Source organism: Myxocyprinus asiaticus, chromosome 24 (assembly GCF_019703515.2).
Source record: "Myxocyprinus asiaticus isolate MX2 ecotype Aquarium Trade chromosome 24, UBuf_Myxa_2, whole genome shotgun sequence".
Lineage (NCBI taxonomy): Eukaryota > Metazoa > Chordata > Actinopteri > Cypriniformes > Catostomidae > Myxocyprinus > Myxocyprinus asiaticus.
The window spans coordinates 19,298,804-19,322,289 of record NC_059367.1 but is presented as its reverse complement, the minus strand read 5'-3'; the positions used below and the strand labels follow the sequence as shown (position 1 = coordinate 19,322,289).

Sequence of the window (23,486 nt, the reverse complement as noted above, 5' to 3'; positions counted from 1 at the left end):
TGGGCATGGGTCAAGCACTAGGAAGTGTAATAGAGCTTGAAATCATGATCGTGCCTAGAGTTTTTGGAGCTTCAAAGGCTTAGTCACCATTCACTTGCATTGAAAGGACCTACAGAGCTGAGATATACTTCTAAGATCTTCGTTTGTGTTCAGCAGAAGAAAGAAAGTCATACACATCTGGGATGGCATGGGGGTGAGTAAATGATGAGAGAATTTTCATTTCTGGGTGAACTATCCCTTTAATTTGGACCAGCTGTTTTCTGCAATATGAGTCTGTATCTACACAGCAAGGGCAGGGAGATTGCACCCCTTTGCGTTTGGAGTTTAACAAATGAGGCAAAACTGGACTCCTCCCCCACCACCCCTGAAAAAACTCAGATCTGCACAAATCACGCAAGTGTTATGTTTTTATTCTGAATTTCGACGAGGTAAATTTTCATGTATTATAGGGCTTTAATCACAAATATATGTATGTGAGTTATACACGTATGAAGAAATTAGCAGAGACCTTTTGGGTGTATCTTCCGAATACGTTAACGTTTTGAACTTATAGGACTTTACGCAACTGCTGTGATGAAATGCTGAAGGGTGGAACTGAAACGTTTTTTGTTTTTTTTTAAACAGCAGGTCAGTGATGATAATTTAGCAAAATTATGTTTCTTGTAAGGGAAGCTGGTTAACAAGTTTCACAATAAACAATTCCTGTTTAAAAAAAAATCCTGTTTTTTTAATCTCCAATTTCTTTCTTTTTTTCCTTTTTTTTTTTTTTTTTTAAATCACTGTGTGGGGAGGTTGAGCAGACCAGTCATTGTCAGTCTCTTGGAACTAGCATAAGAAGAGGAAGAAAACCGTGTAAGGTAAGTATTAGTGAAACTAATACTAAACTCATAATGTATGAACTTAATATTTGTAATAATATTATAATAAACGTTTTAATGAAATGCCTGATGATCAAGACTATTATCCAAAAAACCTGCACCCACATTTGTGTGCGATTTGAGTGCTTCTGTATTCTGCATTCTTACCAGTCAGATTTTTTTCCATTTTTTTTTTTTGTTTACTTAATTTCTTTCACTTAATCTTAGGATATCAAACCATGAATCTGAACTTGTGGGTGGTTGTGCTCCTGGGGACACAAGTCCAGCAATCAGGTTGGTAAATTTGAGTGACAATGTAGCCCACTGGAACTAGATAAATACTATACATCCTTCTACTGAACTTACCTTTACCTACTACTATATTACAATCCAATATATTTAATCTCTGAAACAACTGAATCAATCCTTTCTTTGTTGAATGCTAATACACAAGTTTGTCTGTGCTGTACCAAAAATGTGTCATTCTCTATTATTTCAATAAATATTTAATTCTTTAATTAGTTTTGTGTCTTTCTGAAGTTTCACAGGTAGTGCAGTGTTTCTCAGTATTTTCCCTGTCCACTGGAATATGTAATGATCTGTTGGGTGAGGTTAAACAGGATGAATGTTGCATGAACCCCAACTATGGCTACATAGCAGCAGATGGAGTATGCAAGTCCTGTAGGTAAGTTAAATTGATGTATACATGGGGTGATAATGTTAATTCAACTTAACGTTTTATATATATTGTGCATTGGAATATATCATGGTTAAAGCTGATGTGAGTAATATCTGCACCAAACTCACACCACTGGTTAAGTCAGTAATGTACTTTGTCAGGCTTCTAAAACGAACCTAAGAATGGCTTACTTATAGTTGTCTCTGCATATTATGCTGGAAAAGGAGAAGGTACTTTTAACATTGAAAAGGTTACACACTTAAGCTTGAAGTAACCTGAGATACCTACAGTATGACCTGGATATATTTTATAAAGGAAACTAAAGTATATGCATATGTTTAACTTCATGAAACATGAACAAAGGGTTAAATGCATTAATACTATCATATGCTAATTTTAATTATTCTTAATTATTTCAAAGTAACTGTGACCATATTAGGAAATATACTCACTGAGCATTTTATTAGGAACACAATGGTCCTAATAAAGTGCCTGCTGTTGTAGCCCATCTGCCTCAAGGTTCGATGTTTTGTGCATTCTGAGATGCTATTCTGCTCACTACAATTGTACAGAGTGGTTATCTGAGTTACTATAGCCTTTCTGTCAGCTCAACCAGTCTGGCCATTCTCTGTTGACCGCTCTCTTCAACAAGGTGTTTCCATCCACAAAACCGACGCTCACTGGATGTTTTTTGTTTTTGGCACCATTCTGAGTAAACTCTAGAGACTGTTGTGCATGAAAATCCCAGGGGATCAGCAGTTACAGAAATACTCAAACCAGCCCGTCTGGCACCAACAAACATGCCACAGTCGAAATCACTGAGATCATATTTTTTCACCATTTTAATGGTTGATGTGAACATTATGCATTGCACTGCTGCCACAATCTGGCCCCATATTTATTAATAATTTAAGACATAAAAAGCTGATCCAAGCATCACAGAGATAAAATAATTCAAATATCACTAAGAAAGTTTTATTTATATTTGATAACCTCCAGGCGGGCAGCATGGACTGAGTGGTCTTCCTGGGGCAAGTGCTCAGTGCCTTGCACAGAGGGAGTTAGGCAAAGGCACCGTTTGTGTTACGGAATTGGGTCTTGCTCAGACCCTGAGGAACTGGGAAGTCTTCAAACTGAACCATGTGTGGAAAAGGAATGTTGCCCAGGTAAAAAGGACAGCAAAGCTCAATATTACAATTTAGGCATAAGTAGGTCTCTGTTATGTTTCTAATGTTTTTATTTATTTGTGATTTCAGTGGACGGAGGCTGGACAGAGTGGGACAATTGGCAGCCATGTTCGGTCACATGTGAAAACGGAATTAAAAAAAGGCAAAGAACATGCTCTAACCCGCCTCCAGAATGTGGGGGCTCCTGTAGCGGTAAAGCGGAAGAAACTGCCACTTGCGAAACTGAAGTAGTCTGTCCAAGTAAGGAATGCTTTTTATCTCTCTCTATTTTTGAAATCATCAATTAGATTTAATCACTGCCCTGTTCATGCAGACTAAATGACAAAATCCATTATCTGTATCGACAAGACAAAATAAATAAATAAATGATTTTGGATACCAAAAATTGAGAACATGGTCTGTTTTGATGCCTAGCTCATGGTGGGTGGTCTGATTGGGGAAGCTGGGGTCCTTGTGGAGGAACCTGTACTCATGAAGGACACCAACCCCCAAAAGAGCTTAGAAAAAGGACATGCACCAAACCTCGTCCATCCACGGTTCCACGTGGCAGAGACTGTGAAGGCTCTGACACAGACAGCCGCCTTTGCACAGGACTACCTTTTTGCCCACGTAACATACTGTATTTTCTTTAATAAAACAATTATGTGAAAGTAACACTACATTTTTTGCAGATTTCAGCCTGCCCAATGGCTGATAACTATGTAGCCTATAGAAAGCAGACCTTTACATCTCTGCTAAAAATATAGCAATAACAAAGACAGTACATAAATATGAATGTTTTTCCTTAGGTGATGGAAACTGGGGCCCTTGGTCAGAATTAACAGCCTGCTCTGTGACATGTGGGGTGGGCCGGCAGAAACAAAGAAGGACGTGTGATTCTCCTGAACCGAAATATGGTGGCAAACAGTGCCAAGGTGATGACCAAAAGGTTGGTCTCTGCACTGTTCCAGTCCACTGTCCAAGTAAGTACACAATGAAAGATTGATCTAAACAAAAATGCATGTATGATAAAGCATTTGAGCAAATTGATTGCTTAATATCCTGACAGATTGCCTAACATTTTGAAAAATAACATTTCACATTGAAAGTGCCAAGTTCTCTCTCTCTCTCTCTCTCTCTCTCTCTCTCTCTCTCTCTCTTAGCACATGGGGTATGGACTGAATGGGGTCCATGGGGTGAATGTAAACCGCCTTCAAAAAGAACAATCCGTTGCAAGAACAGGGAGGGAACCCGAAGGAGAGAGAGGGACTGTACTGGCAGAGATTTCGAGGGAAATTTTTGTGATGGAGAGATTGTGCAACACAGCAACTGCTATGATATTGAGGGCTGTGACAGTGAGTGCAAAGAAAAATCCTTCTGAACAAGGAGCATAGAAAGGGACTTTTTTCCCTTTCAGTCCAAAATGACATAACTTGCGCTTTTTTCCATTGTATATAATCTAGAGTTGTAATGTTTCACAAACTGAGTGATTAATGCATTCATATTTCAAACAAACAGTATATGCAAGGGCTTGGAGCCAAAAGTGCCTAAGTGTAAATCTGTACACCATTAGGCTCCAAGCATTTATTAAATACTGATATTAGATGATGGGGTGTGGTCTTCATTTCCATCAAAATCTAGATATTGCAATGCAAACCATCACAGGTGTAATGTCAGCTTTTAAAAACTAATATAAGACTCTTTCTCTCTATCACTGTGATCAGTGAATGCCGTCTTGTCTGATTGGAGTAAATGGAGTTATTGCAAACCTAATTGTGGGTCAAAATCCGAACAAACAAGAGAAAGAGTGTGTATTGTGGACATCTCTGCATACAGGTAGGAGAGTCACATATTATGCTCCCAAATGAAAATTACTTTTAAAATGTAGCTATTAAAAATGGGCAAAAAGAACTCTAGTATATTACACACACACACACACACATACAAATACACACACACACACACAGCAACACAAAAATCACAGATTGCAATACCACTAACATGCATAGTTTGTACATTGTTTGAAAATCAGTTACATTTTCTGTTGTTTCTGTTGTCTCCCAAAGTGTCCAAAACATCCAGTTTTTCTCAGGAAATCCAGTTATTGATTGCAAGGATGTTCCAAACGAAACACAAAGAAGAGCATGTAAAAATGTCCCTGAGTGTTAGGATAAGGTTGCAGTATTCAGGTAATATTATTCTCATATCTCAAGTATATGAATTCAAAGGGAAAAGGTTGTAACAACGTATTCCCTATTCACCATTTCCACAGCTGTTGAAGATAAGAGGACCAGTGGCTATACTCAATAACCCCTTCAGCAGCTGGAGGAACCTCATCACGTAAAGCTGTTGTCTTATGAAATACATTATGACAGAACTGTTTTATTAGCCTTTGTAATATGGTATGAATTGATTCATTTGGAAATGCTGATTAATGCACTTTTATTATGAATTCTGCTTTGCTACAGTACCAAAGTACAGTATTAAAATAATGCAATATGATCTAGTGTATGTGATAAAATATTAGCCCTAAGAGACCCATTGTAGCAGAATTGTGTAACACCCCAACCACTTGATGAGAGGAGAATATAAGGGGTTTAAAAACAACAGGACACTGTGCGGCAGCTGCTGTTTTAGTGGCTGAATAGTTTATTAAATGAATATTTACACTTACAGTGATAATGATTAGTGAATGGGACCAATCCTTAAACATTAAAATCATCGCAGTTTCAAAAGTATAACCACAAGACGTAAAGAATGTGCTTTAACATGATTTTAGTGTGATCATAATCGCTTACTAACCTTTTCTGTGTAAAGTTATATCCAGTTTCACAACTTCGTTGTAATGACGACGTAATGCCGTAATTTAACTTTGCAGCTCAAATAATATACAAGTACACAGTATTCATGTAAGTGCTTTTATAAAATAAACCCTCCAAAAATGACCCCATTTACTTCCATTGTGTCTCACTGTAACTTTGATTTTTGCTTTTTTGCTTTTTATTAAATCACAGATGCAGTTTATTGTGCAACCAAAATACCAATAATAATAATAAGAAAAATAAGATTTGGTGCATAATGTGTGACTTTTAACTATAAACAAGCCCAAAATACACAGGGGACTCTTGTTTTGAAATGTCTGTGCTTCCAGCTCACACAAACACATACTGGAAACAAAACATGCACTCATACAATCATCTGTTTTATATTACAATATAAACGTTATGAAGTAATATTGTCATAAAGTCTATGAGCAGTAATTCATCACAGTAGATCATCATTCATCAATATTAGATCATCAGCAATCGCTGTCATAATTGGCTAGTATTCAGTTAATCCGGTATTTAAAAAAAAAAAACACAAAAAAAACTTTTTCCCTTTTCTCTAGTGACTGCGTCAGCCAAAATCAACATGAACATTAACATGAACTTATGATTTATTTTTTTTCCAATTAACATTTTTTATTGATTCAGAAATACACAACAGAGAAAAACACAACACATACATATCGAATCAACATTTAACATTTAACCCCCACTAATATCCCTCCCCAATCACCTGACCCCCAACGAACACCCCTGTGGTCACATATCATAATACACACACACACACACACACACACACACACACACACACACACACACACACACACACAAAGGGGAAAAAAGAAAAAAATATATATATATAATAAACATACATAAACTAAACTTCTCTCTCCACAACCCCTCCCCGAGAGTCCCCCAAAAACACTAAATAATTGCCCCATTTCCTAACAAACAATTCCCCATACCCAGCCTTCTACTTGCCACCTCCTCGAAAGCTGCCACCCTCCCCATCTCCACACACCATAAACACTTTCTTATGATGTGTTACATTCATACGAGCAGACAGAGAAGTACGTTTGAAGTTTGGAGCAGAAGAAATAAACCTTGTGTAAATTGTCAGCTTTATGCTAAGCTAAAATGCTATTTATTGCCATTTTACATGCACATGTTACCAGGCACGATCATATTTTTTATCAAGAAAATTCACGTTAGATCATAATTTATTTTTTTCTAGTAAGACCTTTGATATTTGGGCAAAAATCATATTCTTGATAATAATTTTTGTATTGTTTTCCTGTAAAAATATCTAAAAATCCTTAAAACAAGATCAATTTTATTTATCTTGTTTTAGAATCAACACTGCATAAGATATTTAGGTTTTTCAGAGAATGTATTTTTAATATGCATTTTGTCTTACTGTACTAGCAGAGTTTTATAGTCAAAACAAGTGAAAAAATCTACCAGTGCTGGAGAAGTAATCCAAAGTATTTAGAATACATTACTGACCTTGAGTAATCTAACAGAATATGTTACAAATTACATTGTACAGCATGTATTCTGTAACCTGTAGTGGAATACATTTCAAATGTAACCCTCCCAACCCTGGATATCTGTAAGACCAAGATTTTTACACATCCTGTGAAGTGTCACTGTTGCTCTAGGGGGCTTACACACTTTTGCTTCACTATGATCAAGGACTGAGTCCATCAAAAGATTAAAGTCTCCTCCCAATATTATATCATGAGGGGTGCCAGTGGCTTGCAAAATCCCTTCAAGATCTATAAAAAAGCCCTGATCATCAGTGTTAGGTGTGTTAATATTAGCCAAAATCAACCTATGCCCCTGAATTTCTGCTAAAACAATAATGACTCTTCCTAATTTATCTTTAATCTGTTTGAGACATTTGAATTGTAGATGTTTACTTATCAATGTAACGATTCCCCTGTTCTTACTTGAGCCAGCACTAAAGAAAACATGTCCACCCCATATATTCCCAAATTTTTCAGCTTCCTGCGGGGAAAGATGTGTTTCTTGAAGAAACACTATATCATATTTCTTATGTAGAAATAACCTTTCTTCTTTTTGTGGGGTGCCTCAACCCATTCACATTCCACGTGAAGAAAGACAATTCACTCATATTAACCTTTGACATTTTGACATATTAGAACAAATAGATTGTGTGTCAAAAATAAAATTATAACGACCACGTTCTGACATTAGTGCAACAGTCAAACCCCAAACTTCCCCCAGAACCAAACAAACAGAACTTAACCCTGTGCACGACAGCGGTAACTGGCGTCCATCCATCTAAACTCAGACAGTCCATGTACGACTACGAGAGCCCCCGTGACAACTTTGCCGTCGGATTGCTCAAGTCCGGTGCTTCTATACAAATTTTGTGAGAGAGAATTACACAACAGAAAATAATCTATAAAACAAACTCCAGCCAATAGGAGGCATAAGCACAAAGAACATGTAGATTCATCCACATAAATGTTCCAAAGGTGTGTTCCTCCACAAAACAAACTCCAGCAGCTAGGCGGAACCAGCACAAAAAGAAACAAAGAAGGCGATCAGTTTCCTTGGACAGTCAAGTGAATGTTCATTGAGTCAGGCCCACTCGGCTTCATAGAGAGTATCACACAATAACCTACTCATTCCATTGACTTTATGAAGGACATCGCTTGCTGTGGGCATGTAAATATTTTGCAGCCATCCTTAGTATCTATTCTAGTATAATTTGGCCGGGAACATCAGTGCAAAAGCGACCTTCCGTTGATGTAAAAGTTTCTTGCATTCCTTGAATCGATCACGTTTCTCTCTTGTCGAATTCGCAACATCTGGGAACAAGAAAATGTTGCGGTTCTTCCAAGAAAGCCTTCCTTCACTCTTTGCCTCGTGTAACATGAGATCTTTATCGGATGATCTCAGAAATTTGACCAGAATTGATCCGGGCCTGTCTCTCTCAGCTTATGGCCTGTTATGTTGAGCAGACTCGGGAGAGCCCGTCTAGGAATTTATCCCTATCTCTGTCTGCCTCGTCCTCAGGAATTTCAACAATTCAGACGTTGTTTCACCGGTTATGATTCTCAAGGTCTTCTAACTTTTCCCAAACACGCTCCAAGTCTATCTTGGTCGCTAGAGGATTAGCAGCTAATTCCCTCTCTGATGACTCCAGATAATCGATCCGTTTCTCAACATCCGACACTCTTGTAACCATCTCAGTGAATTTCGTCTCCATGGCAGTGATCGATCGAAGTATTACAGCAAGATCCTCCAAGTCAACAACGACCTTCGCCAGCATTGCCTACATGTTCAACAGTTGATGCTGACTCTCTTTCACCGCACTGTCCAAATTGAGTCCCTGGTCTGCGGCCTTGCCAGGGGTATCAGCTTGAGCACGAAAGTGTCTTTTAATGTCTCCAGAGCCCGATGATTTTGAATTATTTGACATATTGTCTTCCTAGAACAGTCAAGAATCAGAGTGTATCGAATCTCACCGGTTTATGACATAAAAAGTATTAAAACTAGCAAAGTGCGCAGAGCTCACCGTTCACACGTCCGACCCTCGCATGGCGCCACGCGACTCTTTGCTTTTTTTTGTAAGAAAAGGAGGGACAAGTCTAAAAAAATTTGTCGTAATCAACATTGTCATAACCACAAATGCAGTCGAATGAGCTTAACTTGTATTGAACCCGGGAATATTCCTTTAACTGAGCAACGTTTCATCTCCCTCTGCAGGTGAACACTCACAAGGCAAAAATAATAAATTGCTGTAGAAGAATTTCTGGACCACAACAAACTGGAACAAACAAATACCATAACAAATACATATTATTGTAAAGCAATTTTGAACAGAAATAAATCGACATAACCAGTATATTAAATACACATTTTCTAAAACTATTTAATGGTTGTTGTTTTTTCTTCTTTTTTTATGACCACCACAATTGCAACATTTGGTTAAAGCAATTAAATCATACCTTCTATAAGAAATTGTAAAAAAAAAAAAAAAAAAAAAAAAATCAGATTTTTTTTTTTTATTATAATCAGTGGCTTCTTAAAACACTTACAAGGGGGGAAAAGGAAACATTTCATCAATATCAACGCTTGGCACTCTGAGGGTTCATCTCCTTCAAAATGTAATTATGTCTGCAATTCCTTCTACTGGTTAAACTTTAGGAAATTAAATATATATATATATAAAACGAACTAGCCAGGAGTCTTATATAGAATCTTCTGATCCGCAGTTAGACGTGTTATTCATTGTGCCACTGGCCTGATGATAAAAGAGGAACCCACATGACACTATACAGTGTAACTTCATGTCATAATACACCGCCAGTACGTGTTTAAATATATATAATAACAGTTAGTAGTTTTACTTATGATATGATCATTAAAAAAAGGATATACAGTTTTCGAACGACATGAGAGTGTGCAAATTAGAACAATACAAATTCATTATTTAGCACTTTACAAATGAGTGTTACAGCTGTCCCGGGGTAGTTTACCTGGTATGGGGATAGTTGTAACAAAAGGGCTCCTTGTCTTCAAACACTTCTTGTAGAAAATAGGAACAATGAATGCAGGTTTTTTTGGCTTTTATTTTGTTAGTAGTCATATTAAAGGTATCTCATGTGAACAAATGGCATGTTTATTCTGCTATGTAATAGTGCAGTAAAGCAAAAAGTGTTACAACTGTACTCATTCTACCCTATTCAGGAAACAAGACCACATATTTGTACCAGACTTGTGTAAAATAATGTGAAAAAAGAAAAATACTTTAAACCCCAAGTGCATTTACACAAACTTAAGAAAACCAAAAAGTTTTAGTTTGTGCCCCGCTTTTCGCTACTCTTATTGGTAGAATAAAGCATAATCATAATCAAATTAACTGAAATATTTAATAAATACATTTTCTTGACAACAGTCTCCTTGGCAATCATGATTTCAAACTCGATTACACTTCCTATAGCGGCATCCAGCACTCTGCACATGTCAAACACTAGGAAGTGTAATCGAGCTTGAAATCATGATTGTGCCTCGAGACTAAGATGTACAGTGAAAATGAGTTTTATTTTGGTCTGTTCTCACCCAAAACCAACTGGATTGCTTCAGAAAACATTGATTAAACCACTGGAGTCTTATGGATTACTTTTATGTTGACTTTGTCTTGTGGAGCTTCAAAGGCTTAGTCACCATTCACTTGCATTGAAAGGACCTACAGAGCTGAGATATACTTCTAAGATCTTCGTTTGTGTTCAGCAGAAGAAAGAAAGTCATACACATCTGGGATGGCATGGGGGTGAGTAAATGATGAGAGAATTTTCATTTCTGGGTGAACTATCCCTTTAATTTGGACCAGCTGTTTTCTGCAATATGAGTCTGTATCTACACAGCAAGGGCAGGGAGATTGCACCCCTTTGCATTTGGAGTTTAACAAATGAGGCAAAACTGGACTCCTCCCCCACCACCCCTGAAAAAACTCAGATCTGCACAAATCACGCAAGTGTTATGTTTTTATTCTGAATTTCGACGAGTTAAATTTTCATGTATTATAGGGCTTTAATCACAAATATATGTATGTGAGTTATACACGTATAAAGAAATTAGCAGAGACCTTTTGGGTGTATCTTCCGAATACGTTAACGTTTTGAACTTATAGGACTTTACGCAACTGCTGTGATGAAATGCTGAAGGGTGGAACTGAAATGGTTTTATTTTTTAAAAAACAACAGGTCAGTGATGATAATTTTGCAAAATTATGTTTCTTGTAAGGGAAGCTGGTTAACAAGTTTCACAATAAACTGTTAAAAAAAAATTTATCTCCAAATGAAAGTCACTGTATGGGGAGGTTGAGCAGACCAGTCATTGTCAGTCTCTTGGAACTAGCATAAGAAGAGGAAGAAAACCGTGTAAGGTAAGTATTAGTGAAACTAATACTAAACTCATAATGTATGAACTTAATATTTGTAATAATATTATAATAAACGTTTTAATGAAATGCCTGATGATCAAGACTATTATCCAAAAAACCTGCACCCACATTTGTGTGCGATTTGAGTGCTTCTGTATTCTGCATTCTTACCAGTCAGATTTTTTTCCATTTTTTTTTTTGTTTACTTAATTTCTTTCACTTAATCTTAGGATATCAAACCATGAATCTGAACTTGTGGGTGGTTGTGCTCCTGGGGACACAAGTCCAGCAATCAGGTTGGTAAATTTGAGTGACAATGTAGCCCACTGGAACTAGATAAATACTATACATCCTTCTACTGAACTTACCTTTACCTACTACTATATTACAATCCAATATATTTAATCTCTGAAACAACTGAATCAATCCTTTCTTTGTTGAATGCTAATACACAAGTTTGTCTGTGCTGTACCAAAAATGTGTCATTCTCTATTATTTCAATAAATATTTAATTCTTTAATTAGTTTTGTGTCTTTCTGAAGTTTCACAGGTAGTGCAGTGTTTCTCAGTATTTTCCCTGTCCACTGGAATATGTAATGATCTGTTGGGTGAGGTTAAACAGGATGAATGTTGCATGAACCCCAACTATGGCTACATAGCAGCAGATGGAGTATGCAAGTCCTGTAGGTAAGTTAAATTGATGTATACATGGGGTGATAATGTTAATTCAACTTAACGTTTTATATATATTGTGCATTGGAATATATCATGGTTAAAGCTGATGTGAGTAATATCTGCACCAAACTCACACCACTGGTTAAGTCAGTAATGTACTTTGTCAGGCTTCTAAAACGAACCTAAGAATGGCTTACTTATAGTTGTCTCTGCATATTATGCTGGAAAAGGAGAAGGTACTTTTAACATTGAAAAGGTTACACACTTAAGCTTGAAGTAACCTGAGATACCTACAGTATGACCTGGATATATTTTATAAAGGAAACTAAAGTATATGCATATGTTTAACTTCATGAAACATGAACAAAGGGTTAAATGCATTAATACTATCATATGCTAATTTTAATTATTCTTAATTATTTCAAAGTAACTGTGACCATATTAGGAAATATACTCACTGAGCATTTTATTAGGAACACAATGGTCCTAATAAAGTGCCTGCTGTTGTAGCCCATCTGCCTCAAGGTTCAATGTGTTGTGCATTCTGAGATGCTATTCTGCTCACTACAATTGTACAGAGTGGTTATCTGAGTTACCATAGCCTTTCTGTCAGCTCAACCAGTCTGGCCATTCTCTGTTGACCGCTCTCTTCAACAAGGTGTTTCCATCCACAAAACCGACGCTCACTGGATGTTTTTTGTTTTTGGCACCATTCTGAGTAAACTCTAGAGACTGTTGTGCATGAAAATCCCAGGGGATCAGCAGTTACAGAAATACTCAAACCAGCCCGTCTGGCACCAACAAACATGCCACAGTCGAAATCACTGAGATCATATTTTTTCACCATTTTAATGGTTGATGTGAACATTATGCATTGCACTGCTGCCACAATCTGGCCCCATATTTATTAATAATTTAAGACATAAAAAGCTGATCCAAGCATCACAGAGATAAAATAATTCAAATATCACTAAGAAAGTTTTATTTATATTTGATAACCTCCAGGCGGGCAGCATGGACTGAGTGGTCTTCCTGGGGCAAGTGCTCGGTGCCTTGCACAGAGGGAGTTAGGCAAAGGCACCGCTTGTGTTACGGAATTGGGTCTTGCTCAGACCCTGAGGAACTGGGAAGTCTTCAAACTGAACCATGTGTGGAAAAGGAATGTTGCCCAGGTAAAAAGGACAGCAAAGCTCAATATTACAATTTAGGCATAAGTAGGTCTCTGTTATGTTTCTAATGTTTTTATTTATTTGTGAATTCAGTGGACGGAGGCTGGACAGAGTGGGACAATTGGCAGCCATGTTCGGTCACATGTGAAAACGGAATTAAAAAAAGGCAAAGAACATGCTCTAACCCGCCTCCACAATGTGGGGGCTCCTGTAGCGGTAAAGCGGAAGAAACTGCCTATTGCGAAACTGAAGTAGTCTGTCCAAGTAAGGAATGCTTTTTATCTCTCTTTATTTTTGAAATCATCAATTAGATTTAATCACTGCCCTGTTCATGCAGACTAAATGACAATATCCATGATCAGTAACTACAAAGCTTTCGACAAGACAAAATAAATAAATAAATGATTTTGGATACCAAAAATTGAGAACATGGTCTGTTTTGATGCCTAGCTCATGGTGGGTGGTCTGATTGGGGAAGCTGGGGTCCTTGTGGAGGAACCTGTACTCATGAAGGACACCAACCCCCAAAAGAGCTTAGAAAAAGGACATGCACTAAACCTCGTCCATCCACGGTTCCACGTGGCAGAGACTGTGAAGGCTCTGACACAGACAGCCGCCTTTGCACAGGACTACCTTTTTGCGCACGTAACATACTGTATTTTCTTTAATTAAACAATTATCTGAAAGTAACACTACATTTTACACTACCCAATGCCTGCCTGTCCAATGGCTGATAACTATGTAGCCTATAGAAAGCAGACCTTTACATCTCTGCTAAAAATATAGCAATAACAAAGACAGTACACAAATATGAATGTTTTCCTTAGGTGATGGAAACTGGGGCCCTTGGTCAGAATTAACAGCCTGCTCTGTGACATGTGGGCTGGGCCGGCAGAAACAAAGAAGGATGTGTGATTCTCCTGAACCGAAATATGGTGGCAAACAGTGCCAAGGTGATGACCAAAAGGTTGGTCTCTGCACTGTTCCAGTCCGCTGTCCAAGTAAGTACACAATGAAAGATTGATCTAAACAAAAATGCATGTATGATAAAGCATTTGAGCAAATTGATTGCTTAATATCCTAACATTTTGAAAAATAAGATTTCACACTGAAAGTGCCAAGTTTTCTCTCTCTCTCTCTCTCTCTCAGCACATGGGGTATGGACTGAATGGGGTCCATGGGGTGAATGTAAACCGCCTTCAAAAAGAACAATCCGTTGCAAGAACAGGGAGGGAACCCGAAGGAGAGAGAGGGACTGTACTGGCAGAGATTTCGAGGGAAATTTTTGTGAGGGAGAGATTGTGCAACACGGCAACTGCTATGATATTGAGGGCTGTGACAGTGAGTGCAAAGAAAAATCCTCCTGAACAAGGAGCATAGAAAGGGACTTTTTTCCCTTTCAGTCAAAAATGACATAACTTGTGCTTTTTTCCATTGTATATAATCTGGAGTTGTAATGTTTCACAAATTGAGTGATTAATGCATTCATATTTCAAACAAACAGTATATGCAAGGGCTTGGAGCCAAAAGTGCCTAAGTGTAAATCTGTACACCATTAGGCTCCAAGCATTTATTAAATACTGATATTAGATGATGGGGTGTGGTCTTCATTTCCATCAAAATCTAGATATTGCAATGCAAACCATCACAGGTGTAATGTCAGCTTTTAAAAACTAATATAAGACTCTTTCTCTCTATCACTGTGATCAGTGAATGCCGTCTTGTCTGAGTGGAGTAAATGGAGTGATTGCAAACCTAATTGTGGGTCAAAATCCGAACAAACAAGAGAAAGAGTGTGTATTGTGGACATCTCTGCATACAGGTAGGAGAGTCACATATTATGCTCCCAAATAAAATTACTTTTAAAATGTAGCTATTAAAAATGGGCAAAAAGAACTCTAGTATATTACACACACACACACACATACAAATACACACACACACACACAGCAACACAAAAATCACAGATTGCAATACCACTAACATGCATAGTTTGTACATTGTTTGAAAATCAGTTACATTTTCTGTTGTTTCTGTTGTCTCCCAAAGTGTCCAAAACATCCAGTTTTTCTCAGGAAATCCAGTTATTGATTGCAAGGATGTTCCAAACGAAACACAGAGAAGAGCATGTAAAAATGTCCCTGAGTGTTAGGATAAGGTTGCAGTATTCAGGTAATATTATTCTCATATCTGAAGTATATGAATTCAAAGGGAAAAGGTTTTAACAACGTATTCCCTATTCACCATTTCCACAGCTGTTGAAGATAAGAGGACCAGTGGCTATACTCAATAACCCCTTCAGCAGCTGGAGGAACCTCATCACGCAAAGCTGTTGTCTTATGAAATACATTATGACAGAACTGTTTTATTAGCCTTTGTAATATGGTATGAATTGATATTTTTGGAATGCTGATTAATGCACTTTTATTATGAATTCTGCTTTGCTACAGTACCAAAGTACAGTATTAAAATAATGCAATATGATCTAGTGTATGTGATAAAATATTAGCCCTAAGAGACCCATTGTAGCAGAATTGTATAAGAGGAGAATATAAGGGGTTTAAAAACAACTGGGTAGGGTTGCACCAGCTGTGTGTAAGTTCTCACATAAGTTAGGATGTAAAGTTTACACTAAGGGCTTAGTAACTACTAGTTAGTTTGTAACTAAGTCAGTGCTTAATTTGGTTGCACCACCTGTTCTTAAGGCAAGATTTAGCTAGTAGGTCGTAAGCTCTCCGTAAAGTAATGCGTAGTCGCATAATATGACGTTTACCTGTATTGATCCAATAAGAAGCCTTCAAATTTGTACACAGAAGTGTTAAAAAGCCGTGAACTTCAGTTTGATATTGTTATGGTTGATGATCAAACCTTGTAACCCGTAAATGTCAGCTGTAATAAATTATATCCCCATTAAAATACGATATGTAATAAAAGTAGCTACATTTTATAAATAGTATATTTGCCCTGTGTAAATAACAATAAATAGGAACTGTATCTAAAATAAATAAGGGGTGATAAATAAATACTAATACAACAGGCTGGGAAAATAGATATTTTTTCATTTTAATATCCTATAAATATTTTGAATGTGTTGAAACTTGACACCAGGCGATGCACCCTGAAAACTGCACCTTTAGATCGGTTTCATGCTGAAGAGCCGCTTAAAAGTACGTTTTTTTCTCTCTCTCGTAAATGTAAATGAGTGTAAATGCCAACATCATCATATATGTCGAAAGGATTGAAGCCTGTCACGCAAAACATGAGTTCATTGATGTCATAAAATGAGTCTGCTTTTTTATTCCATCCGTTATGCCTGGTCGGGTTACGTCCTACCTAAGTTTAATGGTGCAATGCTCAAATATTTAGTAGTGTGTAAATTGTGACTTAGTGCCCATTTATGCCACAACTAGGCTAAGTTGTAACGTATGTATAGCTGGTGTGGCAGCTGCTGTTTTAGTGGCTGAATAGTTTATTAAATGAATATTTACACTTACAATGATAATGATTAGTGAATGGGGCCAATCCTTAAACATTAAAAATACTCTGAGTTTCAAAAGTATAACCACAAGATGTAAAAAATGTGCGTGTTTACATGATTTTAGTGTGATAAAAATCGCTTACAAACCATTTCTGCAGTGGCGAATTCTCAGGGCCAGCAAAGCCTTCTCTGCTGCCCTAACATGCCAAATAAATAAATATTTTTCATCCTTTCATTCTCAATCACCTTTTTGCATATGTATTTTTAATCACTTTCCACTCTTAATTAATCTACAAACAAATAGAGAAAAAATAAAAGTTTATCCAGTCAGAATTTATTCCTTGATGCTTACAAGCAAAGTGTGACAACTGTTTCACAAATCAAATGCCTGAAGAAGCGTGTGAGTTTGAGCTCCACCCCCTCAGGCCTTCAGAATGTACAGTACAAATGAATAGGCAACTAAAGTCAGATTGTCAGATTCATCAGCCAATCAGATTGAGTTATTTGTTCTTTGTGGGTGTGGTCTTTAGGATATGTCCCGGTCGAGGCCTTCTAGCTGGCCTTGAGTGACGCAATCATGCTTTAAGTGATGTACGTAATTCAAGAGCGAAAAGCACGAGATCTTGCTGACGAGTCAGCTGTCAATGCTGGTATAGCCGTTGAGAAAGAGATCCTTATGGATTTAAAAACACGAGATGTTCTGCATGACCGTGTGAGTGCTTAATTTATTAATCAGGAAAGGAGGACTGATTTTCACTTCAAGTAAATTGGTAAGTGCTTTTTGCATTGTTATAGCAACATCAGGAGTTTTCTAAGTGTAAATTAGGCTGCTTGAACATTCAGTGTCGGATCAAGTTTTGAAAAGTAGTGTTGAGTTCCAATCAACTCAAAGTCAGATTTTACAACTTCCTACTAGGAAAAGTGCAGTGGAATGCATCTTTAAGTCAGAATTACAACTTGTAGGCTCGTGCAGAAATTCTCAGCTCCGAGATGCAGGGGCATGATGTCACACAAACATGTCAACACTCAGGGAGATATACAAAGTAAGTGATAAACATTCACTTTATTAAGTAATATCGATAAATGAGTTCGTTTCCACATTACGTGATATTAAAGCTCGTTTAACAAACGCCTGCAGAAACAGGTGTATAAAACATAATCTATTTTGATAATCGTACACCTGAAGCACAAATGCTAGCGCTGCAACATTGTTTATCAGTTGGGTTGCTAGGAGACATCTCTAATGAGAGTCAAACCCCTGCTAAGCTAATGGGAGTGTTGCAGTTCTGAATATCGGGGAATGGAATGCATTTATGGTTGGAGATATCAAGTAGGAATATCCCACATCCAACTTGAATGGAATGCAGCATAACTATGGGAAGCCAAACACACCAACGAAATTTATTGCAAGCAACATTTAAATCGCAAATATTATTAGATAGATTTTTCCAGGTATTATAGACCTCCTTGGTAGATTCATATGAAAAATTATGATTTTTGAATGTCTGTGTAAGACTGGCACAAAATTGTATGCATAACTTCCGGTAAAAGTCAAAGAACTCTGCGAGAACCAACCTCATAAAACTCTAACACAGAAAACATCTCCACCTGAGACAACACCCCCCACTGATTAGGGTCCATAAAACACAAATCACACTCACATCTGCTCTCCCTCTCTCACCTCAGGTCACTTTAAGGACACCAAAAACTAAGTTATGACTTCTCCTGTTCTGTAATGTAAAAGGTTTTTTGATCATACATGTTTGGTATCATTCAAGAGGTCTCAGTGCAACTGGTAAAACGGTCTCATTCCCTTTCAGCAAAGCCAAATCACAAGTAAGATTTAAGAACTTAGTAAAATACTGTATTCTATCTGGGGCATGCCCCTCCCAAGTGTTGTGGAGTGTGGGGAAGACTTTTCTCCCCTCTCTGTAAGAAAGCTCTCGAAGTCAGGAGTTCCAGGTGTCAAAAGGTTAGAGTTTATTGACCAAATCAACAAACCCGAGATGTCAGCTGAGACCTGACTATCTAGGTCAAAACCCTCCATTTTTCTACAGTTTGTTATCTAGCATTACCTCATGTCAACGCCCTCTTAATATTTTTTGTATCCAATGGATTCTGTTTCCCACCATTATTTAACAGAGCCTCTGACTACTTTTTAATGCTGGGAACCTGGCTTTTTTAAAATAGCATTTTAAATTCATTAATTCATGAATATTCATTTATTATTGGTTGTGTTAATTTTTTAACTTTGCTGTACTTTCCCAGAGCTTTCTCATGACTCAGTACAATTGTTCTGAGGACACGGAGTGTTTTTTGTAACATCAGCACTTTTAGTAACCTCATATGCCCTCTCCTGGGTCACATAAAGTCCACACTTCTAGTAACCTCATATGCCCTCTCCAGGGTCACACAAAGTCCAGGCTTTCTATGTTAGTTCTTTTCTATGTTTTTAGTTCATGTTGATATAAAAATCTACTATACAAGTCTCTCACAGGGACCAGATGCTGTATGCAGATTAGATGCATTCTTTGTAAACATCAAACGACCTACTCAATCAAAGGTCGACTTACAACTCCCTAAATTGTAAACCAAATCCTAAATAACATCAAACATACACATCTGAAACAACAATAGAATCGTTTGGTACTTAAGGAAGGGTGGCAGAGGAGCTCAGGGTCTCTGTGGCAAGATGACCCACACAGAAAACATTGTGTGTAGTTTTTCTCTACCAGGTAATTGCAATTTGAATTTCTTATGTTTGGTAAATGTTTGAATAGAATGCAACTTTATTTATATTATTATGCTTGATTCACTGATAGATTTGAGTTTGATTTATTATTTTAATTGGATTGTTTGAATGTATTACTATTACCTGGTAAAATAAATTGTCATTATGATTCATTCTAAAGGACTGTTTTCTAGTATATTTCTTATTAACTACAAATCTATGGTCAGAGTTGGCTTAACTAAGCTACTTCAGAAGTAACCCATTAGTTAAGTATGTAAAAGGCTAAACGGCAAACCGAGAATCTATAATAGAACTTAGCCAAATAGAATTAGGAGTGGTGGTGGCGGCGAAGTGGGCTAAAGCACATAACTGGTAATTAGAAGTTTCAATCCCCACAGCCATCACCATTGCAAGGCGCTTTAAATCCAGGTTGCTCCAGGGGGATTGTCCCTGTAATAAGTGCACTGTAAGTCGCTTTGGATAAAGGCGTCTGCCAAATGCATAAATGTAAATGTAATTAAACGGGAATACTAAGGGTAGGACCGAGAATCTGTAAAACAGAACTTAATTGACTGGGGCTAAACGGTGAGTCAAGAATCTATATGAACTTAACCAAATAAGACTAAACGGATAAAGCTGAGAACCTGTAAGGACTTAGACTAAAACTTACAAATATCTGAAACTGATGAGTTTTGTAGTAAAAGGACCTGCGTCTGGCTGGCACAGGACCCAAATAACATTGAAATAACAAATGCAGTCTAGAAGAGAGAATTACTAAAAATAATAAGATACAAAACTTAAATTCAGAGCATAGATACATCAACGAGGTTTTTCATAATTGGAGTCAGATGAAATAAAGAATATAATTAATGATAAGATTAATAAAACATGGAACTCAAATCAGATAATCAAAGTATTATTTAATACGCACGATAAGACAGAACACACAGGAGACCTTCAGCCATGCCATTGGATACCGTCCTTGGACCAGTGGGTGGCCTCCCCCTTACATCTGTTTGGGAGACGTTCATTTCACAAAACAGTCATGCTGCAGTTAAAATTAGGCTTGCTTGAGCATTAAGTGTCTTTTCAAGTTCTATCTTTAGTGCGTGGACATGTTTTTAAAATGTCAGTTGGTATTATTAGTTGACTGCCACGTAATGTATGATAGGAATATGGCGTCTTATTGATTGTGAAACTGTGTTTTCTTAATGACATGAATCACACTGAAGGCATAGACTTTAAATGCACAGCCCGCGGCTGCTTTTCGGTGTAAAGTTATATCCAGTTTGACAACTTCGTTGTAATGACGACGTAATGCCGTAATTTAACTTTACAGCTCAAATAATACACAAGTACACAGAATAATTCAAGTGCTTTTATAAAATAAACCCTCCAAAAATGACCCCATTTACTTCCATTGTGCCTCACTGTAACTTCGAGTTTTTTTAGTTTTTTATTTTTTGTAAGAAAAGGAGGGACAAGTCTAAAAAAATTTGTCGTAATCAACATTGTCATAACCACAAATGCAGTCGAATGAGCTTAACTTGTATTGAACCCGGGAATATTCCTTTAACTGAGCAACGTTTCATCTCCCTCTGCAGGTGAACACTCACAAGGCAAAAATAATAAATTGCTGTAGAAGAATTTCTGCACCACAACAAACTGGAACAAACAAATACCATAACAAATACATATTATTGTAAAGCAATTTTGAACAGAAATAAATCGACATAACCAGTATATTAAATACACATTTTCTCAAACTATCTAATGGTTGTTGTTTTTTTCTTCTTTTTTTATGACCACCACAATTGCAACATTTGGTTAAAGCAATTAAGTCATACCTTCTATTAGAAATTGTAAAAAAAAAAAAAAAATATATATATATATATATATATAGCCAGGAGTCTTTAATAGAATCTTCTGATCCGCAGTTAATAAAAGAGGAACCCACATGATACACCGCCAGTACGTGTTTAAATATATATAATAACAGTTAGTAGTTTTACTTATGATATGATCAGTAAAAAAGGATATACAGTTTTCGAACGACATGGAAGTATGCAAATTAGATCAATGCAACTGTGATTTCATATTTGGGCTGACTGTTCTCTACAAATTACGGCATTTGTAAAAAAACACATTTCAACCAAAAGGTATTCATCAGCCGAAATAGCTCAGTTGGGAGAGCGTTAGACTGAAGATCTAAAGGTCCCTGGTTCGATCCCGGGTTTCGGCATTTTGTTCATTCACTCTACGAATTATAACTACTGATATTATGGCAACGAAATTCATAATTCAACCCATTTAAATATTAAAATGTAAAATTTCCCCTTACACCGTTACTTGCATACAATGAAGAACACAAGCGTATTACAGAATTTACAAGATATGAGTACTCTCTGGTTTACTGCTGGTGTTTAAGATACGAATATTACTTGTTACTGATAAAGGGATTGCTACTGCGTACAGATACATATGACCTCTAAAATAACGATAATTTTGTTTAATCACTATATTGTACGAAACACCATTATATGTCTAGACCTATGCTTTTCAAAAACGGACCATAAGATGTATAATACGTGTTTCCGTAGTGTAGTGGTTATCACGTTCGCCTCACACGCGAAAGGTCCCCGGTTCGAAACCGGGCGGAAACAACTTTATTTTTCCCGGTCCTAACTATTTTGACTACACAGGATAAAAGGGGCGAGACACCAAAACCCACTTTCTACTAATACTGCTGCTGCACGAGAGCTGGTCATTCCAGTACAATCCGCTGACCAGTACATTTAAGAGCGCCCTCTAGTTAAAAACAACAACCGTACGGTGCTAATCAGGACTTCTGCACAGTCAAAAGCGCATATTTGTAACACAATCGTTGTGTTGAATCTTTAAACAGCACATTACATGTATTTTAGAGGTAGGCTAATTAACAAAGGTGTGCACCTTAAAAGAGATACGAGTCACATTTACAAGCACATCATTCTGGAAGGCACCAATCAACACAATTATACACAAACGACAGTCACTCAACTAAATAGCCGAATTGCTTGTTAAACACTCATGTCACTGATATCACACGAGCATTTCATGACAAAATTAACAAATTACCAAAATAAACAAAACGTCGAAATGGCTGTCGAAATTAGCTTTTAAAGTTATCCACTGCGCATTAAAGTCTTTTAAATCAAGTAATCAGGTATTACAAAAGTCCATCAACGCTTCTAAGACTCGCAGTTTTCCTGACCATTAATAACACCGTTATAACAAAATAAAAACCTTCACGTTTCTTCAGCAACACATTATTTTCTAAACAATCAAATTCCATAGCACGCTTAAAAGCAACAAATAACGTTACAGAACAAAATATTCTCTGATAGAACGCAGCAAAAAATTAAAAAACAAGTTTTTCGCGCACCAGCAGGTGTTTTCCCTTTAGGCCTAAACCTCTCGATTTGTCCAAGCTTGGACAAACAGATATTTACTTCAAATGCTTGTTCACAGAACCACATAATCAAAAGGCGTCCAGTTAGCGAGGTAAAACTCGGATTCCCTCCTCGATTACGAACGCTTGCGATGGCTAACAAACGCACACGTTTTTCAACACTTCAACCCCCTTTTTTTTAATCGGCACGTTTACACCGATACGACGGACTAGTGACATGTAGTGGCCAAGAATATTATCAAATACAAAGCACATTAAAGGTGCTGTAAGCGATTTTTATGGAATGGGATACAGAAAATGTTCCTTCTCACTGAATAAGTGTCCTGAGATATCTACAGCAAACACAAATGTGACTGTGGCTACAGACACATTATGAGATCAGCCAATCAGAAGACTTTGATGTACTGTCTGCCTGTCATTCATTTGGCACATTCTCAAAGTGTAGTAGTAAAAGCGAAACATTCAGGTTTAAGACCATATTCAGATTTATGACAGTTGTCAGCTGAGGGCGCTATTTTTGTGTTGGACAACCGTG

At 37.1% G+C, this 23,486-nt stretch overlaps 1 protein-coding gene and 2 non-coding genes across 8 annotated transcripts; all 3 read left to right on the top strand.

Moving 5' to 3' along the window:
* The first annotated feature begins 334 nt into the window (after nucleotides 1–334).
* LOC127414612 (properdin-like) lies at nucleotides 335–17,004 on the top strand. Of its 6 annotated transcripts, none has more exons than XM_051652780.1 (13): nucleotides 351–428; nucleotides 554–627; nucleotides 792–857; nucleotides 1,086–1,151; nucleotides 1,398–1,542; nucleotides 2,536–2,702; nucleotides 2,793–2,963; nucleotides 3,138–3,332; nucleotides 3,512–3,685; nucleotides 3,866–4,057; nucleotides 4,427–4,538; nucleotides 4,769–4,891; nucleotides 4,975–5,647. In XM_051652780.1, the coding sequence occupies exons 4-12, from the start codon at nucleotides 1,097–1,099 to the stop codon at nucleotides 4,869–4,871; spliced, it is 1,314 nt and encodes a 437-aa protein (XP_051508740.1). In that variant the 5' UTR covers nucleotides 351–428; nucleotides 554–627; nucleotides 792–857; nucleotides 1,086–1,096; the 3' UTR covers nucleotides 4,872–4,891; nucleotides 4,975–5,647. The 6 variants fall into 6 exon arrangements, with proteins under 6 accessions (XP_051508744.1, XP_051508739.1, XP_051508740.1 ...); XM_051652781.1 differs by having other exon boundaries at nucleotides 358–428; nucleotides 801–857; XM_051652784.1 differs by lacking the exons at nucleotides 792–857; nucleotides 1,086–1,151; nucleotides 1,398–1,542; ... (6 more) ...; nucleotides 4,769–4,891; nucleotides 4,975–5,647 and adding exons at nucleotides 11,394–11,450; nucleotides 11,678–11,743; nucleotides 11,990–12,134; ... (6 more) ...; nucleotides 15,341–15,463; nucleotides 15,547–17,004 and having other exon boundaries at nucleotides 335–627.
* Nucleotides 17,005–21,669: 4,665 nt separating this feature from the next.
* On the top strand, nucleotides 21,670–21,742 carry trnaf-gaa (transfer RNA phenylalanine (anticodon GAA)). Its single transcript has one exon. It is a non-coding gene; the product is annotated as a tRNA-Phe (tRNA).
* Nucleotides 21,743–22,090: 348 nt separating this feature from the next.
* trnav-cac (transfer RNA valine (anticodon CAC)) lies at nucleotides 22,091–22,163 on the top strand. The gene has a single exon. It is a non-coding gene; the product is annotated as a tRNA-Val (tRNA).
* The last annotated feature ends 1,323 nt before the right edge of the window (nucleotides 22,164–23,486 follow it).